Consider the following 22,568-nt stretch of genomic DNA (forward strand, 5'->3'; position numbering starts at 1 on the left):
TGCATTTAGCTCTTGTATTGGCTTGCAATCTTTTTTTATGAATTAATGGTAAATCTTCAACTCTATGTGCCATTGACCAAGATCACTGAATAGTTCATACAAATCAGCCTTTGGTGTACTGCATTTGCTCTGTTACTTTGATTATTTACTAGTTCTATAGCTTATTCTAATTATGTAAGTCACCTGGTTTTGTGCCTGCTCCCTAAATGGAAAGATGAATGTTTTAAATAGGAAATACCAAGCTCTGATGAAGGAGTAACACGCTTTCCCCATGCATTGTTCCTAATACTGCGGTTCATGAAACTTCAGCAACTCTGCACTAATAGTGTAACGCGCACTATTACCTTGTAGCCAGCCTGCTTGTACTTTCATATATCCTTGATCCCTGGAAAGTGATAATAAATTATGTGAAGGGAAGCTGGTAATCTGATTCTACAGTCATCTTGGACTTCTTTTCCTTTTCAAAGACATTTAACTGTGCTGAATCTAAAGGGCCAAATGCAGAAATCATATCCCTGCTTTCTTCATCTTAATTTATTTAAACCAATGGGTGCCTAATTTTCTTTAACTTCATTCTCCAGGAGTCACCTTGAATTAATATCAACTATTCTATGAATTAGCTCAGTGGTGCAATTAAAATCCTAGGGTAATAGTCCTGTGACTGAATTTAATTCAAAGAGGAAAAACAAATATTTTAGTACCATGAGAGTAAATATTTTTAACTCAGTCCACACATTATACAGGCCTGCTATAACATCAGAGCAGAACTGCAAGCATCTGCATTGACATTGAGAAGGGCACGCTGTCAAGAGGAGGTGGGACCTGGACACAGACGGGGTACCCCCTGCAACGAGCTGTCTCCACTGCATCTAACAGATGGCAACTCAGACATTGCATTCCCAAACATACACGATGGACTGCACTCGTCTACTCACTTCAGGGGAAAGACTTGCTGAAAAGATGCACTGGCAATACGTAAGGAAGGGCGACTGCAGAAATGACATACCGGTGACACGTAAGGAAAGCGAATGCAGCAGTAATAGGTTAAGGGCTACAATTGAATTGGGTGAGACTGTTGATGCTTGCAGCTAAATATACCCCCTTCTACTTGTCACTTGAGATGGGTGGGTCAAAATATGGTACAAGTGATATACCACAAGGAATAAAGCAACCTTGCAAAGTCCAAAGTATTCGCACTTGATCCAGCGAATACTTATGCAGCGGAGCCATTCTAGTCACCACTCTGGCACTGCCTGGATGATTTTAAGTCAAATGTGTGTATCAACAATTTGTTGCATTGAGGCCAGTGTCCTCAAGACCTGGCAGAATTGAGCCCTTTGTGCTCAGATATAGCTGGTGGGGGAGAGGATATAATGCTTATTTCTTGCTCAGATTTCCTATTCCGAATCAAAGACAAGCAACTGAATCTCATGAGCAATCTGGGGAAGGGACAGTCTTTTTGTTTTGTATTTGTACACCACCAAGTACACAGGGTTGTAATGTGGGACTGGGGTTTGTTCCTAGGCTCTGTGGAAATACAACAAAGTTGAAACAACTCTTGTAATCCCTGAGAAATCTGCAATTGGTCGGGATGAGCCCTCTAATTTAAACCAAGCAATTTATTTGGTGATTTCCACCTTTCCCCACCCCCTTTATCAACTGGAAAAGAGCAGGTCACGCTGTCCTCTGCCTTCTTCACCACTGCTGAGAGCAATTCTGAGCTGTTTGCTGGCTTGCGAGTGTCACAGTTTGACATTCAGCGTTCATGCTGGCTGCCATAGCTAAATAAGTTTGGAAATGTCATTTCTGTTCCAGGATGTTTGCAGCCAAATATTACCGACTGTGAATTTTGCAGTCGGGTGCACAACTGGAAATCCACATTCAGCAAAAATTTCAGCTTTTGTGGCAAAAGGGCTTTTTGCAACTCTTTATGCTCGGCAGGCTTAGGCGCTTGCTTGTTCCAGGGAAGGAAACATGAAGAGGGTTTTGAGCAGCTCTACTGAAATTTCCCTTCAAGTTTGACTATATTTGCAGAATACTCCGTTCTTCTTGACAATGACCATCTCAGTTTGCGAGAAGTATCGCTAAGTGGCTATTATTCAGCGCCAGAGACGGAGCACAGAAGGAAGATGGTTGAATCCAGGAGAGGAGCTGGAAAAAAGAACAGGAAAGGGAGGTATTTTTGTCTTTCCCGCCGGCTTCACCTCCTCTTCGTATCACCCTCTTTGTAGTAATTTGTGCGGAGTACAATTTGCAGAGATTGTCGCCAGCAACTGGGCTACAGATGTCAGCATTGGACATTTGAAGTTTTGATCCATGTTCCGATAAGTTGTTAAGAGGCAACTTCCAAGGTTGTCCAAAGGAAAGGATTGAGGGGCTGCGAACAAGCCAGGTCTCCCCATCTGGAGTCTCCAAATACACGGGCCCTTAAAACAGCCCTATGCTCTCTCCTTGCAGACCCTAGTATAAGGACTGGTGTGAGGTGCCGACGTACTCCAGGGATTGAAAGCTGGCAGACCAGTTCTTTAGGGACCATAATCTGTGGCAAAGTTTAGAGCGGTCCCAAAGGTATATATTATACCTTTGTTATAAATAAAGCTGGTGGTAGGGAGGGCTGGCGGAGGGGGAGGGGATTCTACATCCCTAAAATGATCTTACTTCAAAATAGCATCAAATATTGCACACATCTTTGAATTCGCTTTCCCTGATTAATCCAGCAAATGTGTTCCCTGGCAGGAAGGCTGGCCCAAGCCGTGCATTTTAAGCAGCCATTGCATAATATAAGGCAGAAAGCAAATACCCAGCTCCTACCTGCTCTACAACTGGGCAGAAAATCTAAGAGGCGAAGTTATGCCATCCAGGAACAGAAACAAGAAGCATGGGACCTCTGAGTCGCACTGGAACAGCTCAGATTTAGGATGTGGGGTGGCTACAAGGAGGGAATGAGAAGAAAAGCTGCAGGGCAAAGAACTACTTCAAGCAATGATTTAGCAAACAACTCTACATAAGCAATGCATCTGAGGAAAGGAAATCGGTCTGCAGACAACTGAAACCTGATTCAGCCAAGGGGGGCTGACTACAGAAGCGTGTGTACATTGCTACTGACTTCAGGGGGGATCCTTCTGGCACTTCTGTTTAGTCCTGATTCAATTACCCTGCTGGAATCACAGCTAATGGGAATAGAAAAAGGTGTCGGATGTGTTTGACTGTTTCTGGTTACAGTTTATTTCCCCATTTCTTCCCCTTCTGTTCCTGCCCAAGTGCAGGGGGGCTGGACCCAGTGATCTGTAAGGTCCCTTCCAGCCCTAACAACTATGAAACGATGCAGCTTTAACAAACGACTATCCATTGAGTTGGAGAGAAAAGAAACGGCAAAGATCTGAAGTGAGGGAAAATAGGATGGAGCATTTCAAAGTCCATACTGCGCAATCTGCCTTATCTTTTCCTAAGAATATGAGCCGCACTGGTATTCTCAGCCAGCTAGAAGATCTGAGCGCAGATGCTCTGTGTCCTACCACTTCTTATTGTACTATTCACAGGACAATTTGTATCACACCATAATGCTGGCCTCTAGCACACTTCAAACACCGGTTCTGGAAAAAGAAGCAAAATGCAAATAGTGCAAAGCTACCAGCACCGAGCTGGGGTGCAAATTAATTACCAGCAAAGCCTTCCTTTGCACAGAAGAAACAACACGAGTCACCAGTAACTGCACTGCCAGACCCTTATGTGGGACTGGAAAAGGCAGCAAGGCTCCTGTCTGGCTCACCTGAGCTATGCAATTTGTCTTGCTTATCAAAGTCCGCAAGCAATCTCTGATGGCATTTCTAGTATACAGTGGAAGTATCCAATTTTCTCTAATTTCTCAATGTGAACTCCTGCGCCTGCACTTGTACACAGATATTCTTTTTGTAATGCACTACTTTTGTAACACGCGACTGCTCCTGGGTTTCCCTTTCTTCTTTCTAATTAAGCACTTAATTAAATGAGGTATTTTCTTTTCATTTAGCAACCCTGACCCCCGTGGCAACCATACTTAACAGTAATACAAGTCAGGAACTTCCCGAGAAACTCTGGTTCCATTACTACACACACACGCACTAAGTGGCGGCAACAGTGCTTCCTCTCTCAAGTTGTAGACAGGTTCAGGGTAACTGGTGACTTTATTTATTTATTTATTTATATATTTGTGGTGGGAAGGGAAAGGGGATTTGTGCTCCATTAAAGATGTCAATGCGTGACTCTTCATTCTGACTTCAGATGACAGCCAGCTTTTTGAAATATCAGGAATTTTCCATAGGTTTCTCCCTTGTTAGCTTCGGTTCACATTATACTGTTGCCTTTGTTTCACAGAATGGATCATGCCTGCTTCCGTTCCTGGATTCAGAAGAAATGCAACCCCACAAAACCTGCTGGGGAGGGCAGAAAATCAGTGCAGAGAGCTTAGCTATTCCACCCAACAAAGACAATGAGCCCCGGGGCTTCTTCACTGCTTTTTTTTTTTTCTATTTTCTAAGGAAATTGCAGTGCTCTCTATGGTGTTAGATGCCGATGAAACCATCTTGTTTATTTAGAAATCAAATGAAACAATTTAATATTATAGATGTTTCCTTCCTTCCCCAATGAAAGACGAAGCAGCAGAGATCCCCAGGGTAATATTTTTTTGCAATTTGCTTTTCAGTTCTCTCACTGGATTTTTCTTGCAACTAAACCCACAGACTGATGTGGTAAGCCCTTCATTTACAGGATGCCAAACCCCGCTCTTTCCCATACAGAGAAATCTGTGATGTAGGTAATTGTCCCCTGAAGATACATAAAACGTTTCACAAGGAAAAAGTATTTGATGATATTGGATAACACTCAACAGTTTGTTACAAGCGCTATCAACATTGCAAATGAGAGAATATAAATATTACAAGCGTTTGCTTTGTAGATATCAACACGCTTATTATAAGGAGATTTGTAGCAAATGGAAGGTATCATTGCTCTGATGAAGAAGGAAAATATGATTTCTTTTTGAAGAAAAAAATATCTATTGACTTCCAGGCATTTCTTCTGATTTACACTGTTAAAATGAGACCAGGTCTTAGGGTCTCGGGTCAATGTGTGATGGCTTTCACCCTGCAGGGAAGGATGGTCTCTTGGTCAGGGCACTTGGTCCCAGTCTCTGCTCTGTTACAGAGCAGCGTGGCTTAATGCGTTTCACTTAGTCCCTCTACGTCTCAATTTTCCATCTAAAAAATGGCAATACTAGCCTTCCCCTGCCTTCACAGGGGTGTTCATATAAATATATGAAAGTTTTTGGGGAGCTGGGATACTCTGGTGAATGAGCGTATGAAAATAGATGGCAGCCTGGATTTATGATGGCGATGCTTAGGTTCGCTACTCACGTGTTCATGTGCTGCTCAGCACAGTACAAGACACATGTGCAAAAACAGTGCTCATGTCCAAGGGATGGACAGCCTATAAGGGGGAACAGCAGTGATGCTACAAAAGTACCGTGCACTGCAGATATCCACAAAGGCATGCCTCAAGACTAACTTTGCTACAGCAGCCCAACTCCAGGAGCTTTTTCTGCCTGTGGGTGAATTTCTGGTCCAGCAGGTGTTATCAAGACATCTCCAAACTTTCCATCAGGTGTTGCCATAATTACTGATGACATCCCATTGCTGGAAGAACAGCAATAGGTGGGAGTGAACGCTGCACTCAGGCCTGTGAAAGGGGGCTATTAATGGCCCACATTTGGACAAGATCAGGGAGAGATTCCTACCACGTGTGCTGTTCCAGTCCTGGGCTTACCTGGGGTGGTATTTGTTCATCTTCTCTACCAACCTCTTGCATCAAGAGTATGCAACCTACCACAGCCCTCTTCTCTGTTGGTGTGAGCCAGGATGTGAACTTCTGTCTGCAGCAGCAAAAACGTCCAGTTTGGTCCCCCAGAGTCTTGACTATTTGCCCCTTTGTAAAGCAGGTGCAGATGGCTACTCTACTGTTGATGCACCACACAGTAGATGCCTACTCTACTGTGTGAATACCTACCCATCGGCATAAAACCAAATCAGGCCTCGGAGCAGTAAACCTACCCTAACCCCACAGCATGAAAGGCTGCATCAGGAGCTTTGCTTTGCCAGACTCAATAACCCAAGTCAATACTTAATAGAAAGCAGGAAGTGATCATTCCCAGCCTGTCAGAGGCTTATCTGTAAAGCAAAATTCAGTTAAGTTCCCAATAAATGATTGCTTTTAGTTCTCTTTCTGCATTTTATCTGATGTTTGCAGTGTACAGGCTTTCCACTCCCAGATAATAGCTTTAAGGATGGGTTATTGTGTTTGGCAGCGCTCAGGGCCCAATCCTGGGCAGTACTGAGTACTCTTAGCTTCCCCTACTGCTAATGGGATTTACAGCATCCAGCTTCTCACAGGAGTTGTCTAGCACTTGGCGTGACCACAGGTCAGGGCGGAAGAGCTCAGGGAAGCCTGCTCAGTTATGATTTGCTTTCAGCGAGTGCAGTTTGCTCTCTTGTTATAAGACCATGTCCTGGTCTTTTATTTGTAGGCAACTGCAGTGTGCTAAACTTAGAAACAACGGTGTTCAACAAGACGCAGAGCCAGGAGACGGGCACCGTGAATTACAACGCTAGCAAAGCTGGGCCTGTTAAAACTACATTGTGGCAGCCAAGGTTAAAAAGAGCAACGGGAGACTCGGTTCTCAACAACGGCGTGACAATACGCCGCGGTCTTCTCCGACATGGATAACTCCAGCGGCAGCACAGCCCTGGGACCAAGCTGAAACCCAATTCAGCAAGCTGCTGAGTTCCCGTGCCCGGTTTTCACTAGACCTGGTTGAAATAGTTCAAACCCTGAAATTGTTTATCTCACATTTTGAGTGGAGACTCCCATTAAAATTCAGAAAAAGAGAGCGGAGAAGGTTTCCCCCTCCTTTTCCTGGTTGCTTTTACATGAGGTTTTGTAACCCCTCTTTAAGAAGCATGATGGGCATGGGCTGGGTCATTATACTTACTGAGAAATCTGCATCCTCTGCTCTCAAGTGGTCTGCGATATAGTGGACCCCCTCCACCGCCAGCTTCAGGGCAGGGGACATCAGCAGAAGGGGCTGCTCTTTGGTGCTGTGAGCTTTGGTGCCTTGCCCTGAAGTGCCGGCAGCTTCCTTCTTCTTGCACTTGCACTTGCAGGGAGAGGGCTTGCGCGGGGACCGGTCTTCATTCAGGCGGCAACGTTGAGAGGCTGGAGAGCCGCTGGACTGGCCGTTGGTCTGGGATGACTCCTCCTGCAGGTAGCAATACTGGATGCTCCTGGATCTACACCGGATGCTCCCTTCCTCATCTTTATTGGGGCTGTACATCTGCTGAACGCTTAATGACCTGCTTTTGGCGATGGAGGGAGCTTGTGTGTCGCTCAGGAGGTGGCTGGGGGGCTGCGGGGAAGAGCAGCTCACCTGCACCGGGTCCTGGGGCAGCACAGAGTACTGGCCTGAAGGTGACTTGCAGACCGATGGGGGCTTCGTTGGCTCCTCGAGATGAGCACGGAGGGAGGATGTGGGGGATTGCTCATTGCTCTGAGGGCTGGTTGAAGAGGAGGTCACAAAGTTGGGCTCTGCTTCGGTCTCGGACCAAATTCTCGGAGCGTTGGCTATTTTGTGCATGGACTCGATGAGCTTCTTGCAATTGTCCTTCACTGCCGAGGGCCGCTTCATGAAGAGGAGGCGTGGGACCACGTCGAGGAAGATCCTTCTCACCCAATCTGGCATGGTGTGGGTGCGTGGTGAACGGTGGTGCACGTTCAGTACGAAGACAGTGATGATGATGGACAAGGTGACAAATATCATGGTGAAGAGCAGATACTCTCCAATCAGGGGAATGACCAGGGAGGTGGAGGGGATGATCTCAGTGATGAGCAGCAGAAAGACAGTCAACGACAGCAGCACGGAAATGCAAAGCGTGATCTTCTCACCGCACTCCGAAGGCAAGTAGAAGACCAAGACAGTCAAGCAGGAGATGAGGAGGCAAGGGATGATCAGATTGATGGTGTAGAACAAAGGCAGCCTCCTGATAATAAAGGAGTAGGTTATATCGGGATAGATCTCTGTGCAGCACTCGTATTTCTTGATGTTGTAGTTGCCCACGGCATTAATGATGACCCATTCCCCACTCTCCCAGTAGTCCAGCTGGTCCACGTGACTGTGCATGCTCACTAAGTCTATCTTGGCTTTGTCATAGGTCCAGGAGCCGAACTTCATGGTGCAGTTTTGCTGGTCAAAGGGAAAGAAGGTGACATCAATGCTGCAGGAGCTTTTGTAGATGGCAGGAGGTGTCCATTTGATTCTGCCATCGTAAAACAGGTGGGCTTTGGTCAGGTGAGTGACAGCAAAGTCCCCATCCGCACTGAGGGGAAAATGAAATGAAGGAGGGGGAAAAAACAAAGAATCAGAATCCATTCATCCGTTCTGAATCCATTCACAAACCTTGCAAAATGTGGCTCACGCTTGCAAAATGCCATTCGCAATTTGCACACTTGTGCGCACAAAAGTGCATGCATTCTGAACCCCCCATTTGTATGTGCATTCCTGTGTGTGTACACACACCGAGTGACTGTGCAGCTGTGCAGACAAGTGAGCCAGACTGTGCAGGTCATTTTGAAAATATTGGTTGTTGACAGGATACCGAGATCACTTTACCTCCGAGCAGGGGGCCAACTTCCGAGGCAGCCCTTTTAACCACACACATCCTCACCACAAGCCCTTTTAGGACAGGCAGTAAAGAGAACTTTTACACTGAATATGCATTGTGGTGATAGGCAGGTGAGTTGTAACTACTGGCAGGTTCCTCCTTTTGGGGGAAGCTGCTGCGACCTGAGCTCTTGCTAAAAGTGCAGATATAATTGCCAGACAACTTCCAATGAATGATGTCAAAGGCACTTTTCTTTTTTTTCCATGGGCACCAGCACACAAACAAGCTACACTGTGCATGAAAATTGGGCAAATGTACTCAGAGTGGATTAAGAAACCTCTTTGCATGCACAAATGTTCAATTTGCAAGTGCCAACCTAAGCAGGCAAAAACAGCAGGCCTCACCTTGCACAAATTAGGCCCTTAGGTTCAGAACTGGTGCCAGAGGTTTGGTTTTACTTCTCCTCCAAAAGACCAGACTTCCAGCAGCCCAGTGTCCCCTAATACAGGTGAAGCATGGGTTCAGTACAGACGCAGGGAAGGGCACAACCTTTTTCATTAGTACCAACATGTCTTCCTGTACGTAGGTGCTCCCTGAAGGTCTTCCATCAAATTACTTGGCCAGTTTGGAGCTCGCTTTGCTATAGAGCAGTGGTAGTATCATGCTGTCAGACCTCCTGGCTGTAGGCTACGCCAGATTAATTGTGAGGTTTGCTATAAATAAAGCACTTCAGAGTAATCTTCTAGTCGGTTGCCGGGAAAATAGTGAAAACTTCCTACTAATAATGAGAGAAACTCAACTCTGGAGCCTCCAGCCACTGAGCTCTGCAAGGTTTGTAAAACCTCCCCTGCTCTCTTAACATAGGCACCTGTGTTCCTGGACTTGGATCGGCAGGCTTTTCACCAATGACCTGAAACAAACTTGGCTTTTGTCACTTTATTTTATATATAGACTTAAAAGCCAGCAATTAGTTTCTAAGTAACAAAGGGAAATCCACCTTCATTACAAAATGAAGTTAATTGGCAAAATAGACGCTTCTCATATCAAAGTAACACTGGGGCTGCATTGCATCCCTGCATAATTTGTGGAATTGTGATGTTACTCCTTTAGTGCATTTCTGTCAACCGTGGATTCCCTGCGGCGCGGGATGTGAACCACTGCAAAGTTCAGATCTGGCCTCACGCCCAAAATTTGCCTCCCGGGTGGTTTGCATCTGTGAATTTGGTCTGGGAACATCTCTACTAATAATGCAAAGAGTTTGCAATGATTTAGTTTAGGGTATTGATCATTAATATATTGTAGGCCTGATCAATTATATCCATGTAATGATTGCTCTATTAGTACCAGGGCCCAGGGAATTCCGTTAAGATTTGCAGCTGGTTTACCAAAAATTATAGAAAATGAGGGTTGAAGGGACCGCAGGAGGTCACATCTAGTGCAACCCCCTGCTCCAAGCAGGACCCGCCCCAACTACATCATCCCAGCCAAGGCTTTGTCTACCCAGGTCTTAAACACCTCCAAGGATGGAGATCCCAGCACCTCTCTGGGGAACCTGTTCCAGTGTTTTTCTACCTTGCTAGTGAGAGAGTTTCTCCTAATGTCTAACCGAAAATCATCTTGCTGCAACTTGAGCCCATTGCTCCTTGCCCTGTCATCTGCCCCCAGTAAGACCAGTCCAGCTCCGTCCTCTTTGCAACCCCCTGCAGGGAGTTGAAGGCTGCTATCAAATCCCTCCTTGGTCTTCTCTTCTCCACACTAAATAAGCCCAGTTCCCTCCTCGCAAGTCATGTGCCCCAGCCCACAAACCATTTTCACTGCCCTCCACTGGACTCTCCAATTTGTCCACCTCCTTTCTGTACTGCGGGACCCAAAACTGGACACAGGACTCCAGATGAGGCCTCCCCAGTGCTGAATAGAGTAAAAAAATATTCTTACATCCTGGGCAACTCAACAAATCAGCAATCCTTACAATTCACCACTTTCATGAAACCAAGATCTTCCTTTGATGTATGCAGTTTACTACATTTTTGTAAAGCTAGTCAACAGATCTTGACCTGAATATACAAAAAAAATTGTGGATTTCTCTAATTTAGCTGTTCCTGTCACGCTTCCTTCTTTTTCTAAGCAAGATGTTCTCATTTTGTAGGTATTTGCTTTCCTGTCATGGCAAAATGTTGCATGCTGCAAACTGACACCATGGCCAAGAGTCTTGCTTCTCACCTCAATGCTGTCTACCGTTGAGTTCAATCTGACAGCCCGCGTCCCTGCCTGTTAGGAAGGGGCGTTGGGGAAGATGTGGCTCAAACCATTTCTTCAATGGTCAGAGCACTTCAAGTTCCCCATCTATCTCAGCCTCGCTAATTATTCCAGCTGCACTTTCGGCAGTCAGCCGCGTGCCCCAACGGATCCTGCCTGTGCCATTTATCTTGCAACCAAAGACGAACAAAAGACGTCTAATCCCAGCACGCTCTGCTATTGTACTGCTGCTGTCGCAGCACATCCGAGTGCTGAAGCAGGGGAAGGATGCTGTCAGCTTCCCAAGAAGAGTGGCTGCAGCCTGGATCGGCTCCATCTGCAGAGATTTTTGGCTGGAAAAAAGCGGTTTCTATCTATAACCCAGTTAATAATTTATCTCCAGTTTTTAGCAGACTCTTTCTGCCCCCACTTAGGATTGTTGTTTATTTATTAGCATTGTTGCTGGTCAGAAATCTGCACGCTGAGACGTTTCTCCTTTTTTGGAGAAAAAGACGATATAAACTAATGCCATAAACTTATCCATGAAGATGCCACTGTTTTCCGCACTGGTTTTATTGATCTCTTTTTCACTAGCCATATGCTACTCTTTCAAAGGCATGGACGTTTTTCACACTGCTGGGCATCTGAATTCCCGCTTGCCATTTTTAGTTTAATTTTAAAAAAAACAGTGAGAGCAAAAATTGCATCTGGATCCAGGTTGCTTCTGAGTTTTTGCATCTGATGCACAGATCCTGGTCCAAAATAATTTTTGAAAGACGCAAAGCCATATCTGTGCGCACATGCATGCAAGGACCGAGAGCTTTGTATGGTTGAGATTCCTAGAATCGCAGAAAACAGGAGTTGGAAGGGGCATCGCATCGAGTCCAACCCCCTGCTCAAAGGAAGACCAGCCCCAGCAAGCTCACCCTGGCCTGGGCTCTGTCTAGCCAGGTCTTAAAAGCCTCCAAGGATGATGGTTCCCTAACGCACATGGTGTTAAGTGCCTAATTTTCAAGTGCAAATGATAAACCTGTGATTTGAGGCACAACTACCTGAGTAGCTGGCACATTCAGAGTGACCCTCTATACAAGCTGCCTGCCTGATTTGCACATGTGATACTCTGGGTCACTATCTTTGTGAACTCAGGGGGGTGTGTGTGTGGGGGGATGGGGGGGTTGAGCCCGAAAAAATAGCACCAGCCAAATAACCAGGTCATTTTTAGAGCGTGCTGTCTCCATTTCATTCAACACCATTACCGAACCCAGCTCAAAGGCGCTTGATATGGCTTCTTCCCCAGGCCACCATCAAACTGAATGAGCAATGCAAGCTTTCTGATATCAGAGAAACGCGGAGTGGTAAAGGCCTGCCGGGCTAATTGGGACGTTGAACAAGCACATTCGTTTCTGCCTCCCTGAGCTGGGACAAGTGGCAGGCTAAATGCTTCACTTGAATCTGTGGAGCCTGGGATTCAGTAAAGGGACTGAATCATTTGTTAGTGTTTCTGACATTGCCGTCTACACGCAGCATCAGAGGGGAGGGATGGCAGATAGGGGGGGCACCGAAAACCAGATTCAAGCTCTTTGCATCACGCGCTCTCGTGCCCTATTTTCCTTTTCACCATGTGCTCAAAATGGAGCCACCTCTTATCGCTCTTCAGAGTCCTTAACAGCTTTGAGTTCACTCGTTTCCTGGCATCTCTTTTACCTCCAACTCATATTGCAATCCGCGCAAAACAAGCCCGGCTGCTGCAGCGAAGATGCCTTTGCCTTACATTCAGCAGCACCGAAGTGCAACAGCAGCCAAGGGACAAGGTGGCATCCTACGTCTTGAGACTAACACAGGTGGGTTTTCGAGTCTCCAAGCACCATATTCGAGTGATTCAACTTCAAATCCCTGTTGCCAGCTGCAGGGGCATCGAGGTCCCTGCCTTTGCACATTGAGAAACAGTGGCACAGAAAGGCTTCCAATACCCTGGCTTAGACTATTCCCATCTCAGTCCTACTCCATCACCGTATTGAGAGGCCACTCAGGAAATAACGCTCCAGTACTGGTGGTGGGATGTGGCCCTCGGTCCTTTGCCTTGGGCATAGAGGTCGTCTTTGGCAGGGACGGTGCAGAAGTCCAACCCTTAAATGTTGGCTCTGCGTTAGCCATGCAATGATCCCAGCAGGATCACTAAAACAAAAACCTGTTATCTCAGCTACTTTTGTAGGGAAGTTCAGATTATTGACTAAGCAGCTTTTTTTTTAATTAAAAGCATCTGCTGTCTACGGTGTTGGGGTTTTTTTGTGTGTGTGTGTTCGTTAAAAAAGAACAAACATCAAAAACTTTTGGCTTTCTGGCCCTCTGACAAATTCTGAACTTTTCCTATAAGCTTTTTTCACCCAGCGAGGCACCCCCAGCAGGGTTTATGGATTTGGAAACACTCTCCTGGCTTTCCACTCTCTTTTGATTGAAGAAAGGCATTACTGCTATTCCATCCAAAGAACTCCACTCCTTTGCTATTCACTTCCCTACTACTCATTTCTTGGCTAAAACACATCTTTTTTTGCCCCCAGGCTTTGCCTACCTGCAAAGCAAGACCAAGCCATGAAACTGTTGGCACATTTGACACTCCAGTGAGCATTGTTGTTGTTCTCCCTTTAAACCACAACAGGAATTTGGAACCTCGTTCTGCATTTAATGAGATCTCTGAGGCATGATTAAATCATTCATTAATGGAACAGTATGTTTATCATTGGACTTGCATTGCAGATGAGTGATAATGAGTGTCCCCATCAGCATTTCCAGGTACAGATCTGTGCAACTGGTTAGCATATAGTATAGGGGGCTACTACTTTCCTTTTAAAGGACTGGGAACTGGTTGATGGTGGTGGGATATGAAGGCCAACCAGCATTGATCACCTTATGCTTGACCTGGACCGATGCTTGCTGGTCAGGGATGGACCATTCTTCATTGCTCTGCCTGCCTTGTGAAGAGCTGGAGAGGTGTGGGGGACACGAGATGCTGGAGAGCAAAGCATGCCATTCTGTCTTCGGTGGAAATTGGTGGGAGGGACGGAGAACTCCAGCTACCTCTGCCACTCACCCCATTTGGTGCAATTCACCATAAGCCATATCACCTTGAGGATGGGGCAAAGCCCCAGGGCCCCATTACCTCCTGCTGGCTCCACATCAGAAGGAAAGCTCACCTTCAGACCACGCTAACCGAGACACTTGCACTGCCTAGGACAAACATCACCCCAGCAATCACTGGCCAAATCTGACTAGCATAGTCCCTTATGGGCAAATCCAATCCATTTGAATGCAGTTATTGTCCAGAGCAGAACTATATTCTTATCTTGCTCCAACAAGACAAGGCAGCTGCAAACTGGTACAAGGGAAAAAGCATTCACAAAGTCTGGCTAGTAAGAGGTGTACATCAGAAGAGGAGTGCCTTGAAGGCAGTTAAGGTAGCCAACTTCTCTTGACTATTCAGGCCCCGAAAGCTCTGAATATCTGTCTGTAATTATTTCCAGAACTGCTAATTTTTTTTTTTTTAATGCCAGACACAATCACTTCTACCAACGCAAAGAAGAGGGACGCTCATTAACCACCTCTGAAAACATCTCAGCCTTGTTCTTCCCTCTGTTCGCAGACCAACGGTCCCTTCCTCACTTCAACACTTCCTTGAACTCCTCACTTCAGAGCTATCACAAAAAGAGCTGAATTGGGATTCAAGAGCGGTATTGTTCCACTGACGAATATCGAGTGCGCCTCATTAAAAAGCCTTGATGAAGACTCTTTTGCCAATTTCTATTTTCCCTGCAGTTGGGAGATACATCAGCTCATAAAATTAAATGTTTTCAGAATGCATATAAATGAGGTGCAAATTTATTTTAATTTCTGACTACACAATTTTAATTTAAACAGTGCTCGAGAAGCCTGCAAATGAGCTATATACTTATATAGATATAGCCAGATAGTCCTTCCTTTAGAGCATTTTTCATCCACAAGCAGAAACCTAGACAGATCTGGGTTATTGAAGTGCTCTCTCCTGCAAACCGTCTACCTCCCCCCCTCCACTTACTAAGCATTAAAGAGAGACAACTGTAATATTCCGATTAAATGACTCTCCAATGGCAGATTAAAGCAGAGTTTGTTCAGCAAATATTTTGTGCCAAGAAAACACATGCTACAAATTAATGAGTTAGGTGAGGAATGCAGTTTCCACTAACCTCTGAGAAGGTGCAGTACAGGTGTATGTGTACCGATCCATAAGCACAGTCACTTATATGTGCCTGCAGGGTTGGTTTTTGTGTTTTTTTACAGCTGTAATCTTAGCTATTAGGTGAGGTGTTCAGAATGGGATTTTTTGCAGAAGTCCTGGTTTGAGCAAAATTTCCCAACTGCAAATACTCGCACTAGACTCCACTCCTTAAGCCTTACACTCACTCAGGTGGCATCAGAGGCATCCAACCAAAACCAGCTAGCAAAGCATGACTTTTTCAAGTGAACTGATGAATTCGCAGACCCAGAGCCATGGCCGGCTATAGATCTGATAGACCGTCATATCCATGTCAAATAGCTAGCTAGCAGCTACGCTTCTGTTGCAGAAATCTCCATGCACTGATGCAGGCGATAGCATGGTGCATGCCCAAGTCGAAAGGGTTAACCAGAACTCATGATTTCCCCTCTGAACTATTATATGAATAATTTTGAAAGCAAATCAGTTCTGGAAAACTGCACGGTGCACAATGACAACGTATGAATGGAAAGTGAGGGCAAACCTGCTGAAAGTACTGTTCACTACAAATGGGTCAGCCACCATGAGCGAGCCTAGGATAAAACTACCTGCCTGAACGTTACAGATCCCATTATGGAGCATCTGGTTTTCTTGGCACAGGGAGGGAAGAGAGGGAGGTTTTGCCATTTCCCTATTAAATCGCCTTCCTTTATTTTACATGTGTTTTGTCACGTTGACTAGAAACTATTTTCAGGCTTGGAGTTTATCTCATCAAGGCTGCAAAACCCAACAGCATGTTAATTTCCCCCAAGGATATTAATTTGGTTTTAAATTCCTTATGAATGTTGACAAGCACATATACTCTCTAGGCCAAACTGGCCAAATTTACTGATTTAATTTGGGCCTCTAGAGTAAATAAGTGGAAGCATTTGGCAATAATGAGCTTAGATAAGAGAATAACTAACAACAAGGGGTATGAGTTCCTTGAAGATGAAAATCTCTCGCTTCCATTTCAGGTCCATAATTTCTGTATAGTCCCACAGGTGAAAACAAGAAAGGCTTCTGTGTAGCCTTCTATCCAGAAACTCTCTCCCAAAACATTGCATCCTCAGCAAAAACACCAGGACTCTCCTTGTCCACACAGGAAAGCCTCCTGAAATACTTGGCCTTAAAATGGATAAACACTGCACTACGCCCAGTGGGCCAGATGTTCAGTGCCACCAGAGCCCCCCTATTCTGGCAATATATAGCAGCTTGCGGGTGGCCATTAATTACTTACACCTGCTTTAAAGGCCTCTTGGATTAGCAATGCCCCCCCACCCCGCCCACCCAAAGAACCCAAACCCTAGCATAGGAGGAAATCTTTGCAGCTGGGATTACTGCTTTTTGTGCTGTCCAGTACTGTCCCACTCTTACCGTCTACTCTCCTATCTCTCTGCTGTGTCCTTTATCATACACATCCCACCAAAAACTAGCCAGTGATGGTTGCATTTCAAGTGAACCCCTGAATCCACAGACCCAGGGCCGTGGATGTGACAGACCTTTATGCCCATGTAGAACAGTTAGCAACGCTCCTGGGACCTTCTACGTTGTTTGTAATCTCCTTGGGGCAAAGACCACCTCTTTGTTCTGTATTTAGATGATGGGGGCTCCAATGCATTCCTAAATAGAGATGATGGTGATGGCAATGCTTTCAGATGGGAAAAGGTAGATAAGATCCAAGCTCATTCATCCTTGTTGTATTAATAACCTTCTCAGAGTTCACTGCTATTCAGGTGGGTGACTGGGGCTCCTGAATTGAGATAACTGGAAGTAGGGAATGACATATTTTTTTGTGTAGCAATAAGGACTCATTCCCCTTGTGAAGGGTGCAGGGGACTAGGAGCAGTGTTCCTTGGTTTCAATTTAAGGCCCTAATCACATGATATTAGTTCTGTGCTTGGGTCTGCATTGAGGAGGAGGAGGTCTGAGTGCTCGTGAATTAATAATGACCACCATAATCATCAGAGGTGCGGAGCACGCAATCGTCCCAGGGGTTTCTGTAAGAGCTGCAATTGCTCAGCACCATTTATGGCTCGGGTCCCTAGAGACGAGGAAATGCAAATGCCATTGATTTAAAGGGATCCAATCCCCTTACTATATTTTTACTTTAGACATTAATTGAAAAAAACAACTCAAAGTGGGCCCATGCAGCTGGCTTTGCAGATTCATAGATGCCAGGGTCGGAAGGGACCTCAATAGATCATCGAGTCCGACCCCCTGCATAAGCAGGAAAGAGTGCTGGGCCTACATTACCCCAGCTAGATACACATCCAACCTTCTCTTGAATACCCCCAGGGTAGGGGAGAGCACCACCTCCCTTGGGAGCCCATTCCAGACCTTGGCCACTCGAACTGTGAAGAAGTTCCTCCTAATATCCAATCTAAATCTGCTCTCTTCTAGCTTGTGGCCATTATTTCTTGTAACCCCCGGGGGCGCCTTGGTGAATAAATACTCACCAATTCCCTTCTGTGCCCCCCTGACGAACTTATAGGCAGCCACCAGGTCGCCTCTCAACCTTCTCTTGCGGAGGCTGAAAAGGTCCAGTTTCTCTAGTCTCTCCTCGTAGGGCTTGGCCTGCAGGCCCTTAACCATATGAGTGGCCCTTCTCTGGACCCTCTCCAGGTTATCCGCATCCTTCGTGAAGTGCGGCGCCCAGAATTGCACGCAGTACTCCAGCTGCGGTCTGACCAGCGCCCGATAGAGGGGAAGTATCACCTCCTTGGACCTATTTGTCATGCATCTGCTGACGCACGATAAAGTGCCATTGGCTTTTCTGATGGTTTCGTCACACTGCCGACTCATGTTCATCTTGGAGTCTACTAGGACTCCAAGATCCCTTTCCACCTCCGTGCCACCCAGCAGGTCATTTCCTAGGCTGTAGGTGTGCTGGACATTTTTCCTCCCTAGATGCAGCACTTTGCATTTCTCCTTGTTGAACTGCATTCTGTTGTTTTCTGCCCACTTGTCTAACCTGTCCAGGTCTGCTTGCAGCTGCTCCCTGCCCTCCGGCGTGTCCACTTCGCCCCATAGCTTAGTGTCATCTGCAAACTTGGACAGAGTACATTTCACCCCCTCGTCCAAGACGCTGATGAAGACATTAAAGAGTATCGGTCCAAGCACCGAGCCCTGCGGGACCCCACTGCCCACACTCTTCCAGGTCGAAACCGACCCCTCCACCACGACTCTCTGGGTGCGACCCTCCAGCCAATTCTCCACCCACCGGACTGTGCAGTCATCCAAGTCACAGCCCCTTAACTTGTTCACCAGTCTGGGGTGGGATACCGTATCAAAGGCCTTCCTGAAGTCCAAGTATACGACATCCACCCCTCCTCCTGCGTCGAGGCGTTTTGTGACCTGGTCATAAAAAGAGACTAGATTGGTCAGGCACGATCTGCCTGCCACGAACCCGTGCTGGTTTCCCCTCAGCATAATTTGTCCTGCCGGGCTCTCACAAATGTGAGCCTTGATGATTTTCTCAAAGATTTTTCCAAGGATGGAGGTGAGACTGACTGGCCTATAGTTACCCGGGTCCTCCTTCCTCCCCTTCTTGAAAATGGGAACCACATTGGCCCTCTTCCAGTCCTCCGGGACTTGACCCGTGCGCCACGAGCTTTCAAATATTCCCGCCAGTGGCTCTGCAATGATGTCGGCCAGTGCCTTCAGTACCCTCGGATGGAGCTCATCCGGGCCTGCCGACTTAAAGGCATCCAGTTCCTCCAAGTGACCCTGCCCCACCTCAGGGTCCACGCATGGCAGTCTGGTGCCTTGCTGCTGCCTCCCTACACTCCCAGGGAGAGACTTGTCGTGCCTCTCGCTTAGGGACACTGAGGCGAAGAACTCGTTGAGGAGTTCAGCCTTGTCCCCTCTGTCCGTCACCAATTGTTTCTGCCCATTTAGCAGGGGTCCTATTCCTCCCTGGGCCTTCCTTTTACTCCCTATATATCTAAAAAACAATTTCTTATTGTCTTTTACTTGGGTTGCCATCCTCAGCTCCATGGTAGCTTTGGCCTGTCTAACTGCCTCCCTACAAGCACGAGCAGAAGAGGTATATTCCTCTTTGGTGATCTCTCCCTGTTTCCACTTTTTATGTGCTCCCCTGAGCACCTCTGAGGAGAGGTTCAGGCTGGCACTGCCACAGGGTACAGGCTTTCAATGGACAGTGTTGGCTGGCAAGGGCCCTTCTGCCTGTGCTTCTTTGCTAAGCATGTGGATAGCACTATAGGTGAAGGAGTACAGACATTGCCCTGAACCTTTAAGATCTCACCCAAGGGTGAGGGTTGTTTTTTTTATATGGTGAAAGATAGGAACCCAGGGAGAAGCAGCTCCAGAAGAACAGATCTGTGCCTCTAATTTCACTATTCTCCTATGTGGCCTGATCTATCAGCAAAGAGCTGGGTGGAGCATTGTGTGCTACTTCTTTCATTGCGCACCCCTACTTCTTTCTACCAGCTGCACACCCGTTGCACGATGTGGGTGGGAAGAATTGAGGACAGGGGGCCAGCTGGTGTAACTTAGAGCAGCCTTTACTCCAGTCTATGTTACGTTGGGGCTAGTTTTGTTCCTGGCTGAATCCATCATAGCAGGAGCAGAAAAGCTGCTGAGAACCCCCTTCGTTCCTGCTTCCTCTTTCCCCAGAAGCACCAGGGATAAATTATGGCACATTTGAATTTCTAAGAGCTCTGAGTAGTCTCTGCTCCTCTTTGACTGCTTGTCCACAAAAAGCACAGTATTATTACCCACCTCCCAAAAGAGTGACTGAACCCTTGTAAAGAGGAGAAGGCTGAATAGTAAATACCCAGCGATAGTTTCCGGTTGGCATTTGTAGACAAAAGAATCATTTGTGTTAAACACTGACACTTTTCAGATGCACAAGGGTTGTCATCAGCAGCAGGCAGCCAGCTGAACATGCAGCAGCAATGAATAACGGCATGCCCTGATGAACAGCAAAGCACGCTCGCTGCTTTTCTTCCCCAAAATATTTGCAGATGAATTTGTTAAGACTTGGCCAGTGCTGTTTGATGCCTTTCAGTACGGGAAATGTATTCTCTGATATTCCCGACACCCAGATAACTGTCTGTTTAAACCTGCTCCTATCTCACCTCACTAAAACATCCTGACACGGACTTTGGGTTGTGGCATTGGAAAGTCTGACACCCCAGCTCGTGAAGTTGCCAAGGGTTAACAGAGAACAGACTGTGGCCCCAACTGGACAAAAGATATCAACAGCCTCTAAAATGCAGAAAAGCAACAACCACCTCCACTGTTACGTGCCCCTTTGAGAGCCACATTTCAAACACTCGGATCCTGCAATGGCCTTTTGTTAAACAGATGTAATTAAATTAATGGGACTGATCCCATCACTTGAAAAATGACCCCTCAACACTATGCAGCAGGTTGTGAATCCCTTTTCAATAGGAGCCTTCCCTTCCTTCTAACACTAGTCCAGAAAACCACTTTGGTTTGAAGCTGGAGGCCATAATGTCTAGGAGGAAAAGGCTGCCAAGGGGAATTCAGACCACAGTTCAGCAGCAGCGGGAACCAGCTAGTGCAAGGAGTCCTTTTCAGAGTACTTGCCATTAAGTTTTGTTATAGCACCATTCCCAGAAGTCAGGTGTTATAGCTGATGGTGAAAGACGATGAAGTGCTCAATGGGGCTGGAAGCTCAAGTCTGGCAGCTTTGTGTCACTGGGATGTACATTTAAAAACGGAAGCAAAACCCCCAACACAACCAAACGCTGCATTGCACGCACAGTTGTCACCCCGGAAGAATGAGAACGGTATGCGACAGATGTTGGCCACATTCTTCATTGCACAACTGGAAGGTGCACACAGTTATGAGGGGGGAATAACAATTTAGACCCATCAAAGCAACATGCAGGGTTTTGAGGGTTAATGTGGCCTTCTGATAACCAGGCAGAGACTCACTTGTTGTACAGGACAATGTCCGGCCTCCAGATGAGCTCAGAGGGGATCCGGATTGATGTCACGTTTTCATATTCCAGGGGATCCCAGCGCAGCTTGTAGTCATGCCACTCCTAGCAAAGACAAATCAACTCCCACAGTTAGGCCGGCAACTGATACGGGGAACAAACCTGAGAGACTGTGCTTCAGGGACACGCACCTGTTTCACCCACACGTTCGTGGTCATCATTTGATTCTTCTCATCCTGAAAAGCAAAAGCAACATCTTTGTTCGTGGAAGAGAACGCGTGGCCCGATCAGCTCGTGCCATGCCCACATTTTGTTACTGGAGTTTATTTCTGTAGCCGTAAATAATCTCAGCCCTAAATGTATGCGGAAGTGCCAGCTAAAATAAAAAAAAAATAAATAAAAGAAAGAAAAGCAGATGTTTCTGGGGTTTAGCACGGGACCGAATGCATTTCGCTGATTATCAGCCAACAGCTGAGGCAAGGACTAATCAGTCTTGGGATCAGACCAACTTGGATTTATATGGATTTTCCTAGATATTTATGCATTGAGCATGGCGTTATGGGGAAGTGCAGCAAAGGGCTCACAGCTCCCCTTTACCCATACTATGGTAGAGGTAAGACTGCTAGATTAATATATTATCTCCCCCCCATAATATATCACTCCCTGAGCACTGAGGCATTGACACCTCCTTAGAAGTTGTCTCCCTGGCCACCTCCCAGCTCTCCTTTAAAGACCTCCCTCCATAGCACAGTAGCAACCTAGGTGCAGAAGTGGGGCTGGGGAGGGATTTGATCCCTCAAGTGCATTAGGCACTGGTTTCAGGAGTACAGGTTACAGCCGTGTTGGGCTAAAGACATAGGCAGACAAGGCTCTTTGGGTAAACCCGATAACTTTTATTAGACCAACTCAAAGAGTTGGAAAAATTCTTCTCTGGAAGCATTTGGGTGGAAATACCCTTCGTCAGGCTGAACTACAGATGCTTCCTCAGCCTGACGAAGGGTATTTATACCTGAAAGCTTGCAAAGGAGAATTTTTTCCAACTCTTTGAGTTGGTCTAATCAAAGATATCAGATTGACCCAAAGAACCTCGTCGGCCTTAGGGACAGGTTTGGGATTCCTGCTTTAATGAAGTTTGGCGATGTAACTCTGAGAAAACGAGGTACCGTCACCTCCCAATAATACCAATACGCAGCGTGTCCAGAGCATGGCACGGACATTGATGGGGAATTTTCAGAGCTGCTCTTCAGTTTAGGGGAATAACCATTATTATTCCCCTTTCGAAGACTGGAGATGCTGAGACAGGAAGGGAAACAGTAATACTAGGCAAAGAGCTCGACCCTGCTACATTTCCAAGCCCTTTCTCATTCCTCCTGACTGCACCGCGTTTCCACACGTACCTGCACAGTTCACAAGGGAATTCCTGCAGCCGGTCCCAGACGACAGCACGCG

General features: G+C 46.4%; 1 protein-coding gene across 2 annotated transcripts in view; it reads right to left on the bottom strand.

The window, feature by feature from the left end:
- CHRNA4 (cholinergic receptor nicotinic alpha 4 subunit) overlaps positions 1-22,568 on the bottom strand; it is a 34,862-nt gene that overhangs the window by 4,223 nt on the left and 8,071 nt on the right. For both annotated transcript variants that reach the window (XM_090064236.1, XM_090064237.1), the window contains 3 exons: positions 21,311-21,355; positions 21,115-21,224; positions 7,022-8,402 (listed from right to left, as the gene is read on the bottom strand). In XM_090064236.1, coding sequence (XP_089920362.1) covers positions 7,022-8,402; positions 21,115-21,224; positions 21,311-21,355 — 1,536 coding nt within the window. The remainder of the gene's footprint in view (positions 1-7,021; positions 8,403-21,114; positions 21,225-21,310; positions 21,356-22,568) is intronic.

The sequence above is a fragment of the Crocodylus siamensis genome, chromosome 10 (assembly GCF_052110815.1).
Source record: "Crocodylus siamensis isolate JL-2025a chromosome 10, ASM5211081v1, whole genome shotgun sequence".
NCBI classification, from domain to species: Eukaryota; Metazoa; Chordata; order Crocodylia; family Crocodylidae; genus Crocodylus; species Crocodylus siamensis.